The sequence below is a fragment of the Hyaena hyaena genome, unplaced genomic scaffold (genome assembly GCF_003009895.1).
Source record: "Hyaena hyaena isolate Hyena2069 unplaced genomic scaffold, ASM300989v1 scaffold_385, whole genome shotgun sequence".
Lineage (NCBI taxonomy): Eukaryota > Metazoa > Chordata > Mammalia > Carnivora > Hyaenidae > Hyaena > Hyaena hyaena.
Window position 1 is genome coordinate 217819 of NW_024081022.1, and position 19945 is coordinate 237763.

The 19945-nt window shown below is 67.9% G+C and overlaps 1 protein-coding gene across 5 annotated transcripts; it reads left to right on the forward strand.

The window, feature by feature from the left end:
• Window positions 1–1962: 1962 nt before the first annotated feature.
• ZBTB7B (zinc finger and BTB domain containing 7B) lies at window positions 1963–19926 on the forward strand. 5 transcript variants are annotated; one of them, XM_039251443.1, is made up of 4 exons: window positions 1963–2030; window positions 4918–5018; window positions 16136–17310; window positions 17786–19926. In XM_039251443.1, exons 3-4 carry the CDS (start codon window positions 16142–16144, stop codon window positions 18249–18251), a joined length of 1635 nt encoding a protein of 544 aa, XP_039107374.1. In that variant the 5' UTR covers window positions 1963–2030; window positions 4918–5018; window positions 16136–16141; the 3' UTR covers window positions 18252–19926. The 5 variants fall into 5 exon arrangements, with proteins under 5 accessions (XP_039107374.1, XP_039107372.1, XP_039107375.1 ...); XM_039251441.1 differs by lacking the exon at window positions 1963–2030 and adding an exon at window positions 4724–4763; XM_039251444.1 differs by lacking the exon at window positions 1963–2030 and adding an exon at window positions 4729–4746.
• Window positions 19927–19945: the final 19 nt, after the last annotated feature.

The window sequence follows — 19945 nt, forward strand, 5'->3', positions numbered from 1 at the left end:
CACAAGCCCACTTCAAAAGCAGGCTGGACGAGGGGCACCTGGGTGGCTTAGTCGGTTAAGCGTCCGACTTTCGCTTAGGTCATGATCTCGCGGTTCGTGGGTTCGAGCCCCGCGTCGGGCTCTGTGCTGACTGCCAGCTCAGAGCCTGGAGCCTGTTTCAGATTCTGTGACTCCCTCTCTCTCTGACCCTCCCCTGCTCACGCTGTCTCTCTTTCTCTCCTAGAAATAAATAAAAATATTAAAAAAAAACAAAAAACAAAAGCAGGCTGGACGAGGGCAATTATCCCAGGTCGGCCTGAAGAACCAGGCCAAGAGAGGCGACGTGACCCACCGGAAGCCAGACCCACGGCACAGGGCGGTGCGGCAGTCAGCTCGCAACCCCCCAGTGTCCTTCTCTCAAACTCAGGGCTCCTCGGGGCGCCCAGCCTTCCTCTTCTGACGGGGCGCTTCGGATGGTGGCCTGGAGGCGGCCGCGCCGGCAAAGGCGTGGGGAGGACTCGCGGGCCCATTCTGCGCCCACTCCTGCTTCCCACCCCACCCCCACTCTCAGCTGCCCTTGCTCTTGCTTCCCCGGCTCCTTTGGGGGCCCCAGCTATGTCTTGTTCACCCAGACCACACAGGCCAGGACACGGTTCCGGTCTACACCTCTGCAGTGCTCTCCAAAGGAAAAAGAGATGTGGGGATTTCCCCGGCAATGTGCTTTTCCCAGCAGGGGTGAGCTCGGGTTTGGAGGGCCCAGACCGCGCCCCAGAGCTCCCGGAAGAGGGGAGCTGATTGCGGGGATTGAGTCCTGGGGAAGAGCTCATTTGCCCCCGGGGCGCCCGGGCGCCCTCTAGTGGCCACAAGGGGTAGGGGAATGGGCGGGGTAAAACCGGGAAGGAGCCTCCGCAAGGCTGGAAGCGCCCCCAGATGCTACAGCCCTAAGGAAGAGCACCCCGATTCCCAGGATTCCTAGCTGATCACGTCACATAGAAGACCCTCCAAGGCGTGCGAGAGGCAGATGGAGGAGAGGGGTCCTGGCGGAGCGGCCGGAAGAGCCACGCGCACTGATCTGGACATTTTAGGAAAGATCTTGGTGGGGTCCTCCGTCTCCCCCGTAACGCTCAGAAGCGGGCGGGAAGAGGGGTGCGGCAGTCGCTGCCCTCGCGCCGGGGCGCAGACCCCAAGGCCACCCAGCTCTTCTCGCCGTCCCTATTTGCATCTCGTTTGCACAGGAGTTATTTCCCCTTCGAAAGGCAGAAGTCCCCAACCCCTTTCTCAGCCACTCTGGCCGTCCTTCCGGCCGTCCTCCCGCCCCTCTGGCCGCGCCCCCGGACCCGCCGTCCCTCACCTGTGCCAGCGGCTCGGCGGCACCAGCCTGCCGAAGCCCAGCTGGGCTGGGACAGCCGAGACACCTGCGCCGCCTGGCGGCGGGCCGGAGGGAGGCCGAGGGCAGAGGGGAGCTGTTTCGCCTTCTCCGGGACGTGGAGTTTTGGAAAATGTTCCCCGAGCTTCCTGAGGCTAAATTTATCCCCCCCGGCCCTGGGGGGCGCAGAGATCCCGGAGACGATTAGCGCCGAGGCGCAGCCGGCTCCCGCCCAGAGGCCCGGAATAGGCGCCGAGTTATAAATAGTGCGCCCGCAGGTGTGGGGGAGTCGGCAGGAGGGGGCAACCCTGGCAGCCGCGGCCCCTTCAGGTGGGTTGGGCGGTCGCGGTGGGGGCGCCGGGGGGCGGCGGGCGGGGGGGCTGCGGTCTGCGCGCCCCCAGCGGTTTCCTGGGCGGCGGGTTTTTCGAGGGAAGCGGAGGCAGGCCGGGGAAGGCGGAGAGCGGGGAAGAGGTGGGCGCCCAGCGCAGGCTGTCGCTCCGCTGCCAGCTCAGACTCCCACCTTCCAAACAGGCCCCCAGACCCCTCGCCCAGGACCGCGCCCGGACAGAGGCTTCCTTTCTTCCGCGCGCCGCGAGCATCTAACTCTTCCGCAGCGGCCCGGAGCGCACGTGGCCAGCCCGGCCGGGCGCCCGGCTGTCACTCAGAACCGGGTCCCCAGCCCCAGGTACGCCGCCCTCCCGAGGAGGGTTAGCCTGGGCGCCGGCGGTGTAGTCGTGAGCACAGCTGCCTTCGAGGAGGGAGGAACTCCGGCCACTTTCCCCTCAAAGCCAAGGTCTAGCTGGTCGCCTGAGATTTAAGTCTGAACTTGCGGATCTGGGATCCCCCCTCCCCCCCGCCCCCGCAGGCCGCACACCTGCCCTCCGGTTCCCAGTGCCAGTCCGGCGCTGGCGGCGGGGCGGGGTGGGTGGCAGCGCGCCCCTGGGGCCCAGCAGGGGTTCGTGGGAGGGGACCCCATCGGCAGTCGGCGTGCCTCGGCTGCCGCCGCACTCCGGTGGTTTGGCGCGGTAAGGGCCAGGAGCTAAAGGGGGAGGCGGGAATTTCAAGTCGGGGTTCCCCCCTCCGACTTACGAGCCAGGAAGGAAGCTGTATGGACTGGAAGAAGAGAAACGTGGTGGGGGAGGGGGAGTCACTGAGAAACAAACAGGAGGTTCCGGGGCTGTCGAGACTGGAGGGTGGCACTCCGGTTGTCCACGGACTCAGGCTGGGTCCCGCAAGGCTCCGGAGGCGACCCCCAGAGTTGGGGGCCGGGGCGGGCCGGAGGCACACACAGGGCGCCTTTCGTTTCTCTGTACCTAAGGGCTGGTGCCAAGGCGCCCGCCCTTCTACGCCTCTGGAGGCCCAGGCTCTGCCCTCCCTGAGCCACTTTCCTGCCCTTCTCCTCCTGGGCCATGCCCCCTCCTCCACGAGGCAGCCCCCTCTCCGTGGCACGTGTGCTTCTGGCCCTGCCGTCCAGACCCCAGCCCCAGGCACGGCTCTTCCCCAGGCTGGCGCGACCCCGACGGCTGCAGAAGGGGGGGGGGGAGCCCTGCCTGGACCCCACCGACTCCGGGCCCTCACCGACCAGAATCTGTCCGGCGGGGCCGAGAAGAAAACCCGGAGCCGTGACTGGCCTCGGGACCCAAGGGGGACGGGGCCGATAGGAAAACACGGAGCGGATTCGGCCAGCGGGAGCGCCCCAAGCCTGCTGCTACCCCCTCCTAACTATAGCCCCCCTAATTCTCCAGTGAGATAATGTCTGAGGTGGGGGGCTGTTTGGTTTGGCCTGGGCCCTCAGGGGCGCCTCACACTTTCCGCCCCTGGCTGGGGCGCAGGGCAGCGGCCCCGAGGCTGAGTCACGGCCGGAGAGGGAGGGAGGGCGGGACCCGGACTCCGCCCCTCCCCCTGCGCGGGGATCCCGGGTCAGCCCGGGTGAGGGCCAGGGCCCCCCTGGCGCCGCCCATTGTGGTCCAACAGGTTGAGCTGGTGTCCCGCGGAGCCACCTGCTGGAAGGGGAGGGAGGCCCCCTGCGTGGGGGTTGGGGAGGAGAAGGCGAGTCCGACCCGGTTCGGCCCGGCCGGCCGCGGGGAGCGGAACCCTGCCCGCGGTGGCCGGACTGGATTCCGTTTTACACTAGTGGGAGGGGCTCTCTGGGGAGCGCGGCGCCGCAGGCCGGGCTGGAAGCGTCCCCAAGGGCTACCTTCCCCAGTGGTGGGGGCGCTGAGGTACGCACTCTGTGCCTCCCCCGCCGAACCCACACACACGTCTTGAAACACCCAGGCTCCCCCGGCCACCTGGGTCTCCGAGCGAATCCCGGTCGAGAGGTCCCTCCTTCGCGGAGACTCAGTTTCTCCACTTGGTGAGCAGGAGGGATGGAGGCGGGGTGCAGGAGCGGGAGCGCGCCGCCTCCTCCCCCGTCGCGGCCCCGGCCCCTCCCCTCTGACAATGCCAAGGCCGCAGCGGGCACGGGCTGGAGCGCAGAGGCCGCCTGCCCAGGGCGCCGCTCCCTCCCCGCGGGGCGCCGTCACGCGTGGGGAGGGAGGCGGGGTGTCCGCAGCCTCCTCTCCCCCGCTCCCTCGGAGGCGGGTGGGGCGTAGGAGCTGGAGCTGGTGGCCTGGTGGCTCCCCTCCCCCTACCTCTCGGGGCACTGACCTGATTATAGCCCCTCTCGGGACCCCCTCCTTCAGTCCTGGAAGTCCCCGCCTCACCCCCACCTAACCTATCTCTAACTTCCCCCACCCTCCCCTCCCGAGGAGGTGACCGCACAAGAGCCCCTCGCGGACTGTGAGAGCCCTCGATGGGGGCGCTGAGTTCCCGGGCCACTGCGGACACTGCCCCCTCCCCCTTTCCCTCCTCCAGGTTCCAGGCCGGCCCCTCGACTCCGCCCCCTCCCTGGCGGAACGCAAGGCGGGACCCACTGGAGATGGGCGGGTGCCCCGGCCAATGGGCGGACAGGGCGGCGGAGTGCAGGGGGCGGGGCGGAGCGGCAGCGGAGGGCTGGATGGGGGTCGGGGGCGGAGCTCGAGTTAAGGTGGACTGGGAGAGATAGGGGCTAGAGGAGAACGCAGGCGAGGGAGGGGGAGAGGCACCGCGGCAGGTGGAGGGAGAGAGAGACGGGAGGGAAGAAGGAGGGAAGAGGGAGGGTGGGAAAGCTCGGTAGCGGGTGGAAGCCTGGAGGAAGGGAGCGAAAAGCGGGGGAGGGACCCCTCTGCGCCCTGCGGGGACTGGCTGGACCGAGGGGTTGAAGTTTATATCCTTATTGGGCGGAGGGAGGGGGGCCTGGGGGGGCGGGTGAAAAACCAGGAAGTGACAGAGGGTGTTGCTAAGGGTTGTGGGGGGAGTTTGGGGGGGGCAGGGGGCGGGGGAGGGAGGGGAGGGATGGGGGAGAGCCAGCGGGAGGACAGGTGAGACGGCAGGACAGGTGAGGCGGGCCCGGAGGGGGCGGGTGGGAGCCAGGTGAATGTGCGGTTCTTGGCGGCCGAGGGGGGGGCGGGCGGCGGGAGGAGGCCGAGGGCTGCGGAGGAGGAGCCCCCCAGCAGAGAGCGGCGAGCGACTGACCGCGGCCTTCTGACCAGGACCGGCGCAGGGCCCCAAGCCCCCGGGCCCGGCGGGGGACGCGCTTCCCTCCACACCCCGGGCTTCAGCAGTTCCGGCCCGCGGACCCGAAGGCGGAGAGGTGAGTGTACCCCGTTTTTGTCGCCGGCTCGGGGTTCCCCAGACGCGAGACTACTGCAGTGTCCTTCGTCTGTCCTGGAAGTGGGACCCCCCCACGCACACGCATGCAGACCTGGCTCCCACCCCTCCCCTTCCCTGTGCCATCCCGGCACCCCGGCTCTTTGGAACTGATTTTAACTGGGAGAAGAGGTGGGCGGAGGGTCCCCAGAAACTTTCTCCGCACTTCTGGGCTCAGGCCGACCGGCGGCTCCGGGATGGAGAGACGGTGAGGCGGCGCCGAGCGCTCCCCCAGTGTCCCCGGCGACTTGAGGGGAGACCCCCGGGCCGCGCGGGCTGAGGGAATGGAAAGGCTGACGGACTCTAACTAGGACAAGGCGCCCCCCCCCGCGCCCCCTGGCGCGGTGGGCTGGACCCGGGCCAGTTGCACAGGGGGCGGGGGTAGCGCAGGAGGAGCCGCGGCTGGGGGGAAAGTTACCGGCTGGACTATTCGGTTTCCTGCGTCTCCGGAGCCGCGCTCCCTCTCCGGTGGCGGGGCTCGGCCGCAACCTCCGGGCGACGCCGAGCGGCCCCCGGGCCCCCGTCCCTTCCTCCGGGCGCCGCTCCCGCCGCCACCCTTCCCACGATGGCCCAGGCCCCCAGAGCCCGAGAGCGAGGGTGGGTGATCGGGAGGAATCCTGCCCCCGCCGGCGCCGCGCACCTGCCCCTCCACCGGGTGGGGGTCGCTACTGTGTAGTCGTGGAAGCTACTGGGAGCGTCGCTGGCAGAGGGCTGCCATTCAAAGGGGGTGGGGGGCGCTGCTTTCCATTCCCAGCTCTCGCTCTCTCCTCCCACCCCACCCCAAGTAAGAGAGCGACGTGTCCCGGCCAGAGCGGGGGGGGGCGGGAGTGGGGGGGCGGCGTGGGCAGCGGGTTGTGCCCGGACACGTGCCTGCCCAGGCGCCCCGGCCCTGCTGGTGTTTGGAGAGAGGGCGGGTCCCCTGCCCCCCGCCCCGCACAACCCCCACGTATCAAAGGGCGGCTGAGACGTGGTGAGACCTCGGGGCGCCCGGGGGGGGCAGGGAGCCCGGGTCCGGAGCAGGGGAGGGGCAGAGGCGCGGGTGCTAGCTGACCCACAGGAAACGAGCGCCGCTGACCTAGTTTGGGACACCGGAAGTGGGTGCTGAGGAGAGGGGGAGACCAGCAGGCTGTCCTGGCTTCCGGGCCAGGTGGAGGGCGTTCTTGAACTGACCCCCGCCCGAACGCCTCGCAGACCCCTAGCTGCAGCCGAGAATGGGAGTGAGTCAGCGCAGCGATTCCCCCTTCCCCCAGCTCATTCCTGGCGGAGGGAGGCAGTCGGGCAGGGGCCGGGGCAGCGGACTGAGCTGTGAGGGGTTAAACCAGGATGGGAACTCTCTGTTCCCAGAGGGTGTAGTGTGTAGGGGGGGAGGCCCGGAGCATTATGGGGTTGTCTCCTGCTCCCCGACACACACCGACTGGTTTGGTCACCCCTGTACCTGCCTGGCACTGCTGGCAGACCTGGCATGGAGTGGGCACCAGCTTGGGAGGGGGGAGTGGGCACGAGGAGTGTGGTGCAGGGCTGGACAGGGGCACGGCTGTGACTGAGCTCGGGTGGCAGGGAGTGCTCCCCATCAGTGGTGACTGGGGAGGAGAGCAGGGGGCTCCCCCTGGAGCAGCTGATGAAACCAGAAGAAATCTCCATCAGTGCCTCCTGTCCCCGGCCCCCGGGACCCCAGCTCCCCCAGCGCGCCTCTGTTACATGGTTGCGGCAGGCATGATGCAGCCCGCCGGCACCCCCAGACACTGTCCCCTCCCTTGGGGCCCACCCCCCCAGCCTTGACACAGGGGTCAGAAAGGGGTCACTGCCACCCAAAGGGGGCTGTGGGGAAGGAAGAGCGCGGCGCCCACTAGGTTCAGGAGTCGGGCAGAGAGGCCTGCTCTAATAGGGCACAGTCATCGGTACGCAGCTCTGGCTAACACGGGCCCCGGTGTCTGGGAGACAGGTGTTGACCTCTTCCCCTTCCCCGTGGTGCCCCCTGGCACCCAGGGCCCCCAGCTCCTCCTTGGCCTAGTGCCCGCCCTGGGAGGGCGCGGCGGGCAGCGGGGGCTGGGCTAACAATGCACCATCGGGCCCTTTGTGTGCTTGCACTTGGCACCCTGGGGAAGGGTGGGGGAGGGGGCCCAGCGGGCATGGGGGGCGGAGCGCCTCTAGGGTGGGGACAGTGAAGGCTGGGGGAGAGAAGCAGAGAATGAAAGCAGGTGGGGAGGAAAGGGAAGTAGGTCAGATAGGGCGCTGGCCCCCCATTCCAGGCCAACACTGAGCGAACCAGCCCTGGATCCCAGGGCTGCTCAGGTGGCACCCCGCTGCCTGAGGCACAGCCTAGGACTGGTCATTTTGGGGTCAGAGGCCACTGCCTAGGGGACTGCCCAGATGGGGGAAGCCTGGCCTGGTGCTGCCCCCTTCTTAGTGGCTGACAGACCCAGTTCTGGTCCAAGGCCCTAAGATGGGTAGTAAATGGGCTCCAGGCAGGGCACTGCCCTCCAGTAGGAGCCTCTGGACCTGCTTCGGGACTTCCTGCCTTCGGCCTGCTTGGTTCCTTGACCTTCTGAGAGTTAAGGCCGCCCTGCCACCAGGCCTTGGGGCCGATGGCTGCGGCCTAAGGCTGAAGAGAAGAGTAGGGGGAGGAGGGTGGGGACAGGAGATGGATAGGACCCTGGCGTGGGGTGTGTCCCTCTAGCCTCTCCCCCCTCCTTCTGCTGAGTAAACTCGTGAGTAAACTTGACGTTTTGCCCGGACAGTTTGAAGTTGCCTCGCTGCCCCCCCCCCCTGCCCCCAGTCCTGCCAACACACAGGCGGCCAAGCGCCAAGCCGGGCCCGGGGGCTGGGGGGACGGGGTGAGAGCTACTGTCGTCCACTATCAAGGGCTTTGGAGGGACAAGGAAGACCTCCCCCCGCGCCCAGCCACACTCAGGTCTTGGCAAGAGTCTTAGCTGGGGCCTGTAAGCATCTGTCTCAGAGCCTTGGGGAGCCCAGGGAAAGTGGCCTCGAAACAGAGCCTCTGCCCACTTCTGACCTCCACCCCCACTAAAGAAAGACACCCAGCTGCCATCTGGCCCCTGAGTTGCCACCTTTGATGTCCAAGGCCCAGAGGGAAAGCTACCTTCGGCCAATCCCACATCCCGTAGTTGGGGGGGGGGGGGGCGGGAGGCTGGTCGCCTTGGCGACTTGGCTCTCTCTTTGCTGAGGCCTCCCAGCCGCCACAGCCTTGGGCCTGGAAGGTAGCGGCCTCATGTGCCAGCATGATTCCTTGACCTCACACCTGGGCCTAACCCCACATGTCCCTCCCCCCACCACACCCCCCATCAGACCTGGTCTTGACCTCCCCCCACCGTCTTCTTCCTCTGCCTCCTGTCATCCCAGAACCGAGTCAGCCTTCAGAGCTCTCCAGCCAGCGAGTCCCTGTGCCAGGTCCAGGGGTTGAAAGGCCCCCCAGGCAAAAGAGGGCTGGTGGTGGGCAAATGGAGCGAGTGACCCTAGCACACACACCAACTGGCTATCAGTTGACATCGCTAATTCCTCTTACGCCCCCCAGGCCCCCGAAATGGCAAGGGGAAATGCCTTCCCAGTCCCTGCCAGGCTTCGGAGTGAGGCTCCACCAGCCCTTTGCTTTCGACCTCATGTCTCTGGCTTCAGTTTCCTTCCTGTTTCCACTCCCCCCCCCCAACTCCTCCCCACCCATATGCCCCTTTCAACAGACATCCTCTCCTCCTTCCTTCCTCCTTTCCTCCCCTTCGGCTGGGAGAAGGGGTCCTTTCACCCCACTGTAGACCTCCTAGCCTTTTAGCTCTTCCAAACACAGTCCCTTGAGAGATTTCTGACCAGGTCCTCTGCTCCGCCCTCCTCAACCCATCAGCAAAGCCCGGGGAAGAGCAGGACTTCTGGGAACTACAACTCCCAAGGTACATGCAGAGCAGTTGTGGTGCATATTGGGAGTTGTAGTTCTCTTGGCTCGCTCACTTTGGTTAAGTCTGGAAACGTTGCTAGTGAGAGTAAAAGCCAGGGCAGGGACAAATTGGAACGTGGGTACCCTCCACCCCCCCCGCCCCCCCCGCCTCGTTCTCACCATCCTGTGCCCACATGACACCGGGTGCCCATGATTAACATCCCTCTCTCTGCTGGGACGTGCTACCATTCTTACCGTAGGGCCCCACCCAAGAGGTGCCCCCCCCTGCCCTGCCGCCCCTGGCAGGGGTAAAATGGAGGGGCCCCATGAACCCCTTCCCTGCCCCCTGCCCTCTAGGCTGGTTCCCTGCCTTTATGGGGATCAAAGGGCAGAGAGCAGCCCCACCCCACTCTCTTGCAGGCTGCGGGCACCAAGGCTCTCAGGAATTGTAGGGACTTTGGTGCCCAAGCAAATGCTCAGGCGGAGGGAATGCTGGGAGGCTGGCACCCACTTTGGGGAATGGAGCTTTCAGTGAGTGCCCACCGGGCTGTCCGCAGCCTCCCGGGCTCTTGTGTGGGCCCTGACTCGTGCACTCGTGCACGCTTGAGGAGGCGGCTTGAGAACAGGGTCTCGGGCCTTATCCGTGGCACCTAGGGGCCTGGACCTGCCTGACTGGCACCAAGGCACAGGGGTGACCCTCCCCCACCCCAGGCCCACAGTTGGCACGGGGCACTGGGAGCAGGGGGGCAGAGGGAGAGGAGGGCAGGACTGCCAGCATCCTGGTGGGTAGGTGCCAGCCGGGCCGGGAGCTGGTGAGGGGCAGCAGGCCAGCGGCACTGAGCCAGCAGCTGTTGGGGGGATGGGGAGGGCTGTGTTGGGGGCATTTCTGTGGCCTCTCCAACCCAAGAGGACCTGGGTTGCCTGGCGTCTGGAGCACATCAGGGCACCCTTGTTCCAGGAGTAAGAGACCCTAGAGCTGTCAGAGGGGGCTCTGCGGCCCACCCATCTCTGGGCTCACAGCCCTCCTGAGTTGCCCCTCAGGCCCAGGCGGGTCCCACCCAACCGGCCAGGGTGGCAGCAGCTTGCGCAAGGGGTGGGGCTGGGCGCTTCCCAGCAGATGCCCCCTCCTGGCTCCTTCCTCTTTCGGTGCCCTCAGCTCCCCCCATCTGTCCGCCCCCTCGGGCCAGCCCCGTCCCCCTGGTCCCCCTGGCCATTGGGGGCTGGCACGGGCGCTGCCCCCTGGCCTGGTTGGCAGGGGCTGGTGCCCGGGCAAGGAGCTGTGGTATGTGAGTGGGTTTGGGGTGAGGCGCGGGGAGGGCGGGGTGCAGCCTTGCCCAGCCCCTGAGGGCCCCAGCCCATGTCGGGTGGGGAAAATTCGGCCAGCTCCCAAAGGTGCCAGGGGACCACTGGGGTCCGGAGGGCCTCCCGTGGCCCCTGTAGGACCGCACGCCCTGAGGGGCTGGGACCCGGGCACCTGTCAGCCCTGGCACTGGCCGTCCGGGGCTCCCCTCCTCCCTCCCTCTCCCGGCCCCTCCCCGCCCTCCTTCCTTCTGCCGGTCCCACCTCCAGCAGCCTCTCCCGCGGCTCCTCCTCACCTCTGTCCTCCTGGACTGCCCCAGCTCCTACCTGGCCTACGCTCACCTTTTTCCCCTTTCAGGACCGAGGGAGGAACGAGCGGGGGTGGGCGCAGCTGGGCTTCGGGCACCGCAGGCAGAGACGTTAGGCCCTCTCCCACGCTGCCAGCCCTCCGGTAACCCCTCCCTCCAAGGTGGGGGGAGGGGGACAGCACCCAGAGGGTTAAGGCTGTAGGGGGGAGGGGCTGGGCCAGGTCGTGGGCGGCCCCTTTGAAGGAGGGAGCTGGAGCGGGGAACAGCCACCCCACCTCCCCCCCCCAGCCCGGCCCTCCCCCACCCCTCCCAACCTGCTCCCCCCAGGGGCCAAGAGGAGTTGCCAGCGAGGCCCCTCAGCGTTCAGGTGAGTAGGCCCTGCTCTGGCCTGGGAGATCAGGCCCCAGGGGAGACTTGGAGGCCTAGAATTGGCCAAGAGTCAGAGAGGGACTGAAGAACAGGCGAGCGAGGGTGTCCAAACTTCCCTGGGAAGGTCTGGGGAGCTGAGGGTCTGAAGAGCTGGTGTGTGGGGAAGCTTCGGCATTTAGGGGACCCAGGAGGACGGGGGAGCAGAAGGGGCCCGCGGGAGCCCAGGGGTCGCTGGGCCAGGACAGGAGGCTGGACAGGCTGGCAGGGAGCCGGGCTCCGGGGATCGGGCTGGGGTGTCCTCTGGGGCTGGGGGGCTCAGGTTTCTGCCTGCGGCTTGGCGGGTGTGGGGTTACCAGCCGGCTCGGTTACCCAGCCTGAGACGCTAGGCTGGGGGGAGGGGGTGGGCACAGGGCAGACCCTGGCACCTTGTGCAGTCTCCTCGGGCCCTAAGGGGAGCCGGCGCTGCCCAGGCAGGTCCTGCTGGGAACCCTGATGGCCAGGGTCTGTCCGGGTGCGCGGCTGCCTGGCCCAGGGTGGGCACCCTCCGGGGAAAGCCCGGTACCTCCGGGGCTGGAAACTCTGACGGGCAGAGAGGCCTGGGTTGTCCCCCCCACCCCACCCCACATCCGCTCTCTCCGCACCCCCACCCGGCCACCCATCCTCCCAAGCTGGCCCCCAAATTTCGATCCTGCGCTTCTTCTAGAAGCAGGGCCTGGGTGCCCTGGACGTGGCCAGCCCACAGCAAGACCAGGCCTTGGAAGGCAGGCCCGGCCCCTTGACGGAAAACTCGGCCCCTCTCTGCCCGCCCGCCTGGGGAGAGGAGAAGGGGTGCCGCCCGGAGCAGGGGGGAATGGAGGCAGGCTGGACCGATACCTGAGGGACAGGACAGGGGAGGCAGGAGGGGAGGGCGGCTCCGGGCCTGAGGGACACCGGCCGGGAGGCGTGTTGTCGCCGGACGGGCAGACCAGTGAGCAAGGGGACAGGAAGAGAGCCAGGAGTGCAGGGTAGCTGATGCGCAGGGGTCCCCAAAACGTAAAGGAGGAAGGCCGGGGAAGGGAGTTGCTTGCATTCCCTCGTTTGAGCCCCTTGCGCCCCCAGGGCAGCTTGTGCCCTGCGGGCGAGGCCGAAGGCTTGGGGGGGGCGGCGAAGAAGTGAAGGTACAGGAGCACTGAGGCCTCCTTCCTTCCAGGAGTCACAGCGCCGGGAATTGGGCATTTTGAGGGAGGAGAAGCTTAACCCCCACAGCACCGGGAAGCAGCCAGCTCCCCTGGCCTCCTTCCCCCTTCGTGGCTTGCGGTCTCCCTTCCCCGCCTGGCCCCCAGGAAGTGTGAGTGCTGGGGGTGGTGAGGTTAGGAGGGGGGAAGCGGCGTGTGGGGGATGGGCAGGGCACGCACTTGCTTGGAGGGGCCGGGGTGGCCCCCCGTGGACTCTCACGCGCCCAGGGCACTCCTGGGCAGGGGGCCTTGCCTTCTGAGCCCTCACGGTCCCCTCGGGGGACTCCCCATCCCCTTACCCTGCCTTCCCAGCTGGGCCATCCCGATGGCTACAGCCCCTGGGCTCCAGAGGCCCCAGGAAGGGCAGGAGAGGCTGGGGAGCCGGGGTTCCTGGGTCCCTGAGGACTTTGGCCCCGCTGTCCTACTTCCCCACCCCCTGGTCCAGCCACAGGCCAAAGCCCTGGCTGCGTGCAGAACTTAGCTCCAAAAAAACAGGAAGAGAACCTGAGGCTGGAGTTGGGGTGGGGGCCGGGGGTGGGGGGGGAAGAAAAGAGACAGAAGTTAGAGGGAGGGGTGGCCAGCCAAGATAGGAGGTGGGCACTGGGAAGCGCCTTGGGCCTCCGTCACTCTGGCGGGAGGATGCTGGCCTCCCTCACCCCTAGCGCTGCACCTGGAGCAGCCGGGGGGGGGGGGGGAAGGGGGGGTCCGTGTGCCTGTGTCTCAGCCCCGTATCTATTTTCTCTGCCGCTAATCCCGGTTCCGCCTGCTGCCCCCCACACTAAGCCTCACTCCCCTAATCCGCAGGGTGTGGGGAAGGGGGGCCAGCTTTACTCCTCGGCCGATGGGGGGCCACCGGCGGCATCCCTGTCCCTCTCCTGGCTGCAGGCCGCGGCGGTGGCCCGGGCACCCCAGTGCTGCACCGGCCACGCCTGAGGTCAGAGCCTGGAGGGACTTGCAGCTCCTTCTCCTTCCCTAGCACGGCCGGTGCTCTCCATCTTTTGGTTCTCGGTGGTGGACACACGCCTGCGGGTGCCTCGGGGTGCGGAGGGATACATGTTGGGGCTCCCACCTTTGCCCCCTTCCACCTTTCTCACCCCAAAGTCTTCCCCCCACCAAAGATGGGGCAGGCTTGACTCAGGGCCCAGTTTCAAGAGAGCTGCCCACCTGCTTGGCCGGTCTAGCAGGCCCGACAGTGAGGGGAGCCTGGGGGGGTGGCGGGAAAGGGGGAGTGATGGGGCGGGGCCCCCACTTCTTCCCCCTGCCAGGCAAACAGACCTCGCCTGGTTCCCTGGCACAGCTGCCCCCCCCAACCTCCACACACACCCATGCCCACAAGGCCTCAGCAAGAGGGGGCATGCCAGGCTGGGCGGGGATGGGCCGCCCTCACGGGGCGTCGGGGGGCCGGGCCCTTTGGGGTGCAGAGGTGGGAAGGGTGCCCGAGGTGGGTGGGCATCCTGGCACAGGTGCCCCACCCCCACCCCGATGACAGGGCTAGGAGTTGCCCCGTGACCTGGCTGGCACCAGCACAGTTCCAGGTGGCACCTCAGCTGGCACTGCTGCCAAGCCCTGGGTACGGGCCGGGGAGTCTCCCGGCGCTAGAGCACCTTCCCCACACCCCCTTCCCACGAGTGTCCTCTGCCTCTCCCCCCCTGCGGTGCCACCTCGTGGCCAAGGGCATTGGAGTTGGGCCTAAGGGGTTAAACACCCACCCTCGCCCAAGTCCTGGTGAACCAGCCTGAGCCCGTGACCTGACAGCAGGGTCAGCCAATCAGCGCCCTGTCACACCAAGTTGCCGCGGAGACCGCCCTGGGGTGGGAGAAAGGAGGCGGGCCTAGCAAGGCAGGAATGGGTGGGGTGGGGAGGGAAGGAGGGAGAGGGAAGGGGCGAGCCACGTGCCTGCGGGTGCCCAGCTCCAGGCCAATGGACAGTGAAGACAGCCCCACCCATCCCCCTCAGGAGGGACAGGCCCTGCTTGGGCCCAGGAGGGTGCCCACTGCTCTGCTGCCCACCCGGGTTTTGTCTGTTCTGAGTCCTGGGGCGTCTGCCCCTTGTTCGCCCAAGGGAGCCAGGGCTGCCCCCAGGGAGGGAGGGGGCACGGGACTCCGGGTGGGAGCAGGGGCCTCGCTGAGGGCGTCTGGGCGCCACTGAGAGAGAAACACGTGGGTGCGGCTCACTTAAGGCTTCTGTGCAGGTGACCGGCCCCGAGGCAGGCAGAGACAATGCCGGACCTGTGCTCCCAAGAGGGAATTTGTGGCCCCTGACCCCCCCAGCTCCCTGGAAAACCTCTTCCCCTCAGTGGCCAGGGCTGAGCGGCTGTGGGGAGGGGCAAAGAAGGCACTGACCAGTGTCGCCGGGACCCACCCTAAGGACTTTAACATTATGGACGAGGAAACGGCCTCCTGGGGTGGGGGAAGGAAGTGACTTACCCAAGGTCATGTAGCTAGTAGTAACCGGACTCCTTGGGGTGATTTGAGGGAGGAAGACCCAGCTGTCCCCAAGCTGCTTCCCGGCGGAGGAGGCGGTCGGTAGAGTGGAATCTGCCCCTGGGTGAGGCCGTGTCCCTACCTCCCAAGGCCAGAGTGTGTGTGTCAGCCCGCGTGCCAGCGTGCAGTCCCACTCAGCTGCCACCACGGCCCTAGGACCCCGGAGGGATTGTCCTGTATTGTCGACCAGGAAGGAGGCTCAGAGGCCAGACTGTGTGTGCAAAGTCACCAGGCCAGTTGGCCGCAGAGTCAAGCCCGGCTGAGTCCAGAGCACGGCCCTTTCCGGGTCCCACCTCTGTCTCCAGTGGCTCCAGACCCACCGAATGTCAGGGCTAAAGGGCTGAGTCCTTGGGACTTCTACCCACTCCTCGTACCGCTGAGGAAGCTGATGCACTGAGAGAAGGGACTTGCCCAAGGTCACTCAGCAGACCAGCAGCAGAGCTCCTCCCCTCCAGGCCAGACCCAGTCTACCACCCGCCTGCCCCCCACCAGCTTTGGGGGCTGCTGCCACTCTGGGCCTCAGAGGGGCCAGCACAGCGGGCGGCGGAGGAGGGTGGCCCTCTGGAGAGGGGGGCTCTCCAGACCAGCCACCGGGCAGGGAGGGAGGGAGCCAGGGCGGCGGGGGCGAGGTGGGGGGGGTGGGTCTGGAACCTGGCCTATTGGCAGTGGGGGAGGGGGCGGGGACGATGCTTATCTGTGCGGGGCAGGAAGCACCAGCGACACCCCAGCACAGGGTGGCTGCTCCTTGGCCCTCTGGGGGAGGGGAGGATGTGGGGGGGTTGCTGGGAGCTGTATTTCCCTTTTGGCCTGGGGTGGGGGGTGGAATCTAAAAGGGGAGAAGAACTTTTAGTGGGTGGGGGTGGGGAGGAAGGTGAAGGTGCCGGAGGCCGCCTGGTGAGTCTGCGCGGCCCTTTCCAGCGCCCCAGGCCCTTCGTGGGGTCTGAGTTAAAGTACGTGCCGTGCCGGGGCCTGGACGGCGCCTGGAGCACCGCTCAGTCCAGTGTGAATCTCAGCTCTGTCCTCGGCCCCTCTGGCCGCGGGGAGGCTCCGTCACAGACAGTCACCGCTCCTCAGATGGTTGAGCCCTGAGTCCTGCGGCCACTTCACAGAGCTCCCCATGTGCCCTGTCCCCCAGGCCAGCGCCTTCTCCAGAGGCACGGGCAGGGGTGCAGTGAAACCGGTGGGTGTCTAGAGTAGGTTCCTTGGGCGAGTCCGGGCTTCTGCTCGCACAGGCAGGCAGGACCGTGCGCAGTTGGGAACAGGGCCTGGCCCCACAGCCTGGCTTCGGACGCCGTTCTGCACGCAACTTGGGAAGTCACTTCACCTGCCCGCGCCTCGGGTCCCTTGTCCGTGAGGCGGTGCTCGTCAGGCTCGCGCAGGCTTGCCGAGTAGAAGCCTAACGTAGAGTATCTGGCCCCGGGGTGTCGGCCAGTGCCCGTGCTCCCTCCTTGGACCCCCTCGCAGGGCTGAGTGCTCTCAATCTCTCCCTCTCCTCAACCCTGCAGAAAAAGATGGGGAGCCCTGAGGACGACCTCATCGGGATTCCGTTCCCAGACCACAGCAGCGAGCTCCTGAGCTGCCTCAATGAACAGCGCCAGCTGGGCCACCTGTGCGACCTCACCATCCGGACGCAGGGCCTTGAATACCGCACTCACCGGGCCGTGCTGGCCGCCTGCAGCCACTACTTCAAGAAGCTGTTCACCGAGGGTGGGGGCGGCGGCGGCGTGGGGGCGGGGGGCGGCGGGCCGGCTGCGGGGGGCGCGGGCGTGTGCGAGCTGGACTTCGTGGGGCCCGAGGCGCTGGGCGCCCTGCTGGAGTTCGCCTACACGGCCACGCTGACCACCAGCAGCGCCAACATGCCGGCCGTGCTGCAGGCGGCGCGGCTGCTGGAGATCCCCTGCGTCATCGCCGCCTGCGTGGACATCCTTCAGGGCAGCGGCCGGGAGGCTCCCGGGCCTGACGAGGACGACTGTGAGCGGGCGCGCCAGTACCTGGAGGCCTTCGCCGCCACGGCCACGGCCACGGCCTCGGGAGTTCCCAACGGGGCAGACAGCCCTCCGCAGGGGCCGCTCCCGCCACCCCCGCCGCCGCCGCCCCCCGCCCCGCCGGCCCCTCGGCCAGTCGCCCGCCGCAGCCGCAAGCCCCGGAAAGCTTTCCTGCAGACCAGGGGGGCCCGGGCGAACCACTTAGTGCCCGAGTTGCCCCCGGTGCCCAGCCGTCCTGTGGCCTTCGAGGAGGAGGAGGAGGTGGCGGGCAGGGTTGCAGGCGGCGGGCCGGGGGACGGCTCCAGCCCTCCAGCCGGGACTGCTTCGCCCCCCGCGGGGCCCCTGAGTTACGAGGCCTATGAGGGTGAGGAGGAAGAGGAGGAGCTGGTGTACCCCACCGCCTACGGGCTGGCGCAGGGGGGTGGGCCGCCGCTCTCCCCGGAGGAGCTGGGCTCAGACGAGGACGCCATCGACCCTGACCTGATGGCCTACCTGAGCTCGCTGCACCAGGACGCGCTGGCACCGGGCCTAGACGGCCAGGACAAGCTGGTGCGCAAACGCCGCTCCCAGATGCCCCAGGAGTGCCCCGTCTGTCACAAGATCATCCACGGGGCGGGCAAGCTGCCGCGCCACATGAGGACCCACACGGGTGAGAAGCCCTTTGCCTGCGAAGTGTGCGGCGTCCGTTTCACCCGGTGAGCGCCTGGGAAGGTGGCAGTGGGGGGGGAGGGGAGGGGGTTAGGAGACCCCACGGAGGGGGGAGCAGGTGGTTCTGGAAGGGCTGGAGGTGCCCGGTTACCAGAGCGGCCAGAGAGACCCAAACGGGGAGGCCAGGGGAAGGAAGGTCAAGGGACGCTGGTCTGGTGCAGGAAAGGTTTGGGGTTGAAGGAGGGGTGCTGGAGGCAGGGGCAGGGCTGCGCCCACCTCAGCTGGGAGCAAGTCAGCAAGGGCGTCCTGGGCAGTGAGACCCAGTCTAGGAAGGAGACCCCGAACCCGGGGTGTGTGTGGGGGAGTCGGCCGGGCCTGTGCTGCCCCCCCTCCCCTGCGCTCTGGGGTGGGGGGGGAGTCGGCCGGGCCTGTCCTGACCCCCCTCCCCTGCGCTCCGGGGGTGGGGGGGGTGGGGAGGGGTCAGCCGGGCCTGTGCTGACCCCCCCCCGCGCTCCCCCCCAGGAACGACAAGCTGAAGATCCACATGCGCAAGCACACGGGCGAGCGGCCGTACTGCTGCCCGCACTGCCCGGCCCGCTTCCTGCACAGCTACGACCTCAAGAACCACATGCACCTGCACACGGGGGACCGGCCCTTCGAGTGCCACCTGTGCCACAAGGCCTTCGCCAAGGAGGACCACCTGCAGCGCCACCTCAAGGGCCAGAACTGCCTGGAGGTGCGCACCCGGCGGCGCCGCAAGGACGACGCGCCGCCGCACTACCCGCCCCCCTCGGCCGCAGCGCCGCCGCCCGCGGGCCTCGACCTCTCCAACGGCCACTTGGACGCCTTCCGCCTCTCTCTGACCCGCTTCTGGGAGCAGTCAGCCCCCGCCGGCCCGCCGGTCGCCCCCCTGGGCCCCCCGGACGACGACGAGGAGGAGGGGGCCCCCAGCACGCCTCGGGCGGAAGGGGCGCTGGAGTCCTCTTAGAGAGGGCCGGCGCCCATGCCAAGCAGTGGGATGCGCGTGCGCGGGCCCTGCCGCCCGGGTCGGGGCGCGGGCCCCCCCCCCCCCGGCTTCGGAGGTCCGCCCCACCCCCGCCCCTCATTCCAGTTCCAAGCTGAGAAGGTTTTGGGGCACAGGCTCCCCAGATTGGGGTCATCTCCCAAGGAGTGATACAGGATGGCGTGTCTGTATTTACAGCTCTATCGTAAAGGTGGGGTCCCTGTCCCCGGCTGCTCCTGGGGAGTAGAAGCAATAATGTATTTCTGATTTGTGGGGTCCTTCTTCGGCTATGCGGGTTTTTAGGGGGTGGGGGGCTTGGGACCAAAGCCTTGCCCCGCCCCCACGCCCCTAGGGGTTTTGGCTGTGTCAGGGGGTGAAGGACCGCCCTCCCTTCCCTTGCGAGACCCCTCCTTCCTGGTTTCTGTTCCCTTTTCCTGGCAGTGAATTATGCAAAGGGGGGCGGCGAAGGAAGGGTAGGTGGGGGAAAGCGAGGTGGAAGCTGGAAAGCCTGGGGGACTGGGCCCCGCGGGAAGGAGCCATCCTCGCGCCCCCCCCGCCCCCCCCGCCCCCCCCGCCAGGCCCCGAGCGCTGAGTCACGGGGTCCTGGAGGAGCAGGGGGCGGGGTGGCCTGAGTGGCTCGCCCGCCCCTGGGGGCAGCGGGAGGGGCCCGCTCCGCTCGGCTCTCCGCCCCGGCCGGCCCTGCCCTCCCCTCCCGCGTCCCCGGGCAGGGAATGTCTTGTTCCCGCCGCTCCCTCCCCGGGGCCAGAGGGCAGGGCGGGCCGGGTGGCTCCTGCCCTCCTCTCCTCCTCCCGCCCAGGTGCGAGCCGAGCCGCCGCCGGGCCGCCCCTGACTCACGCCGCCCCCGGGCTGGCGCGGCGCGGGCTAGGGACGGGGTGAGGGGGTGAGGGGGTGAGGGCCTGCGGAGCGCGCGCCCCCTGGCGGTCGCTCCGGGGAGCCGCGGGCGCGCCGCCGGGAGAGCGCGGAAGGGGTCCGGTTCCCAGGCCCCTGCCGGCCCGGCTGCCCCGCTCGGTCTCGGAGGGTAGTCTCCCCGCTCTTCCCTTAGGAGTGAATCCACCCCGGTTCTGTACATAGCCTCTCCTGTTGGTCTCGTTGAAATCTAGTTTCAGATTTTTAACTACCCAATTCTGCTGGGGGTGGGGGCATATGCCCCCCCTTCCTCGCTGGGTGCTGGCCCCCCTACCCCCGTTGAGGCCTGGGCTCTGCCTCCTTGCACTATTTCCCCTCCCTGGCCTGGCGGCCCCTCCCCCTCCTTAAAAGGGGCAGGTTAAGGGGCCCGGTGCTCTCCCTTCCTCCCATGCACCCTCATGCCCATTTGCACAGCTGCCCAGGTACCCCCACTAGTGAGGGGGTGTCACAGGGAGGGGGTAGCGGGACCAGTCCCTGTATCTATTTAAAAAGTGATGATGTAATATATTGGGGTTGGGGGAGGTCGGGTAGCCCTGGGCCTCATCTTAGCATTTCAGGTGATGGGGGAGCCCAGGGCTGGGGACACCTGGGGCCTGGCCCCAGAGAGTGAGGACAATGTGACCTCCCCCTCCCCCCTTGCGGCTTCTCCACTCAGTGCCTTAGGGGGGGAGGCGAGTCCCCCCTCTCCTCTTCCCCTCCTCTTCCCCTGCCCCCACCTCGGGTGTAAACGACAGGAAGAAATAATAATAATT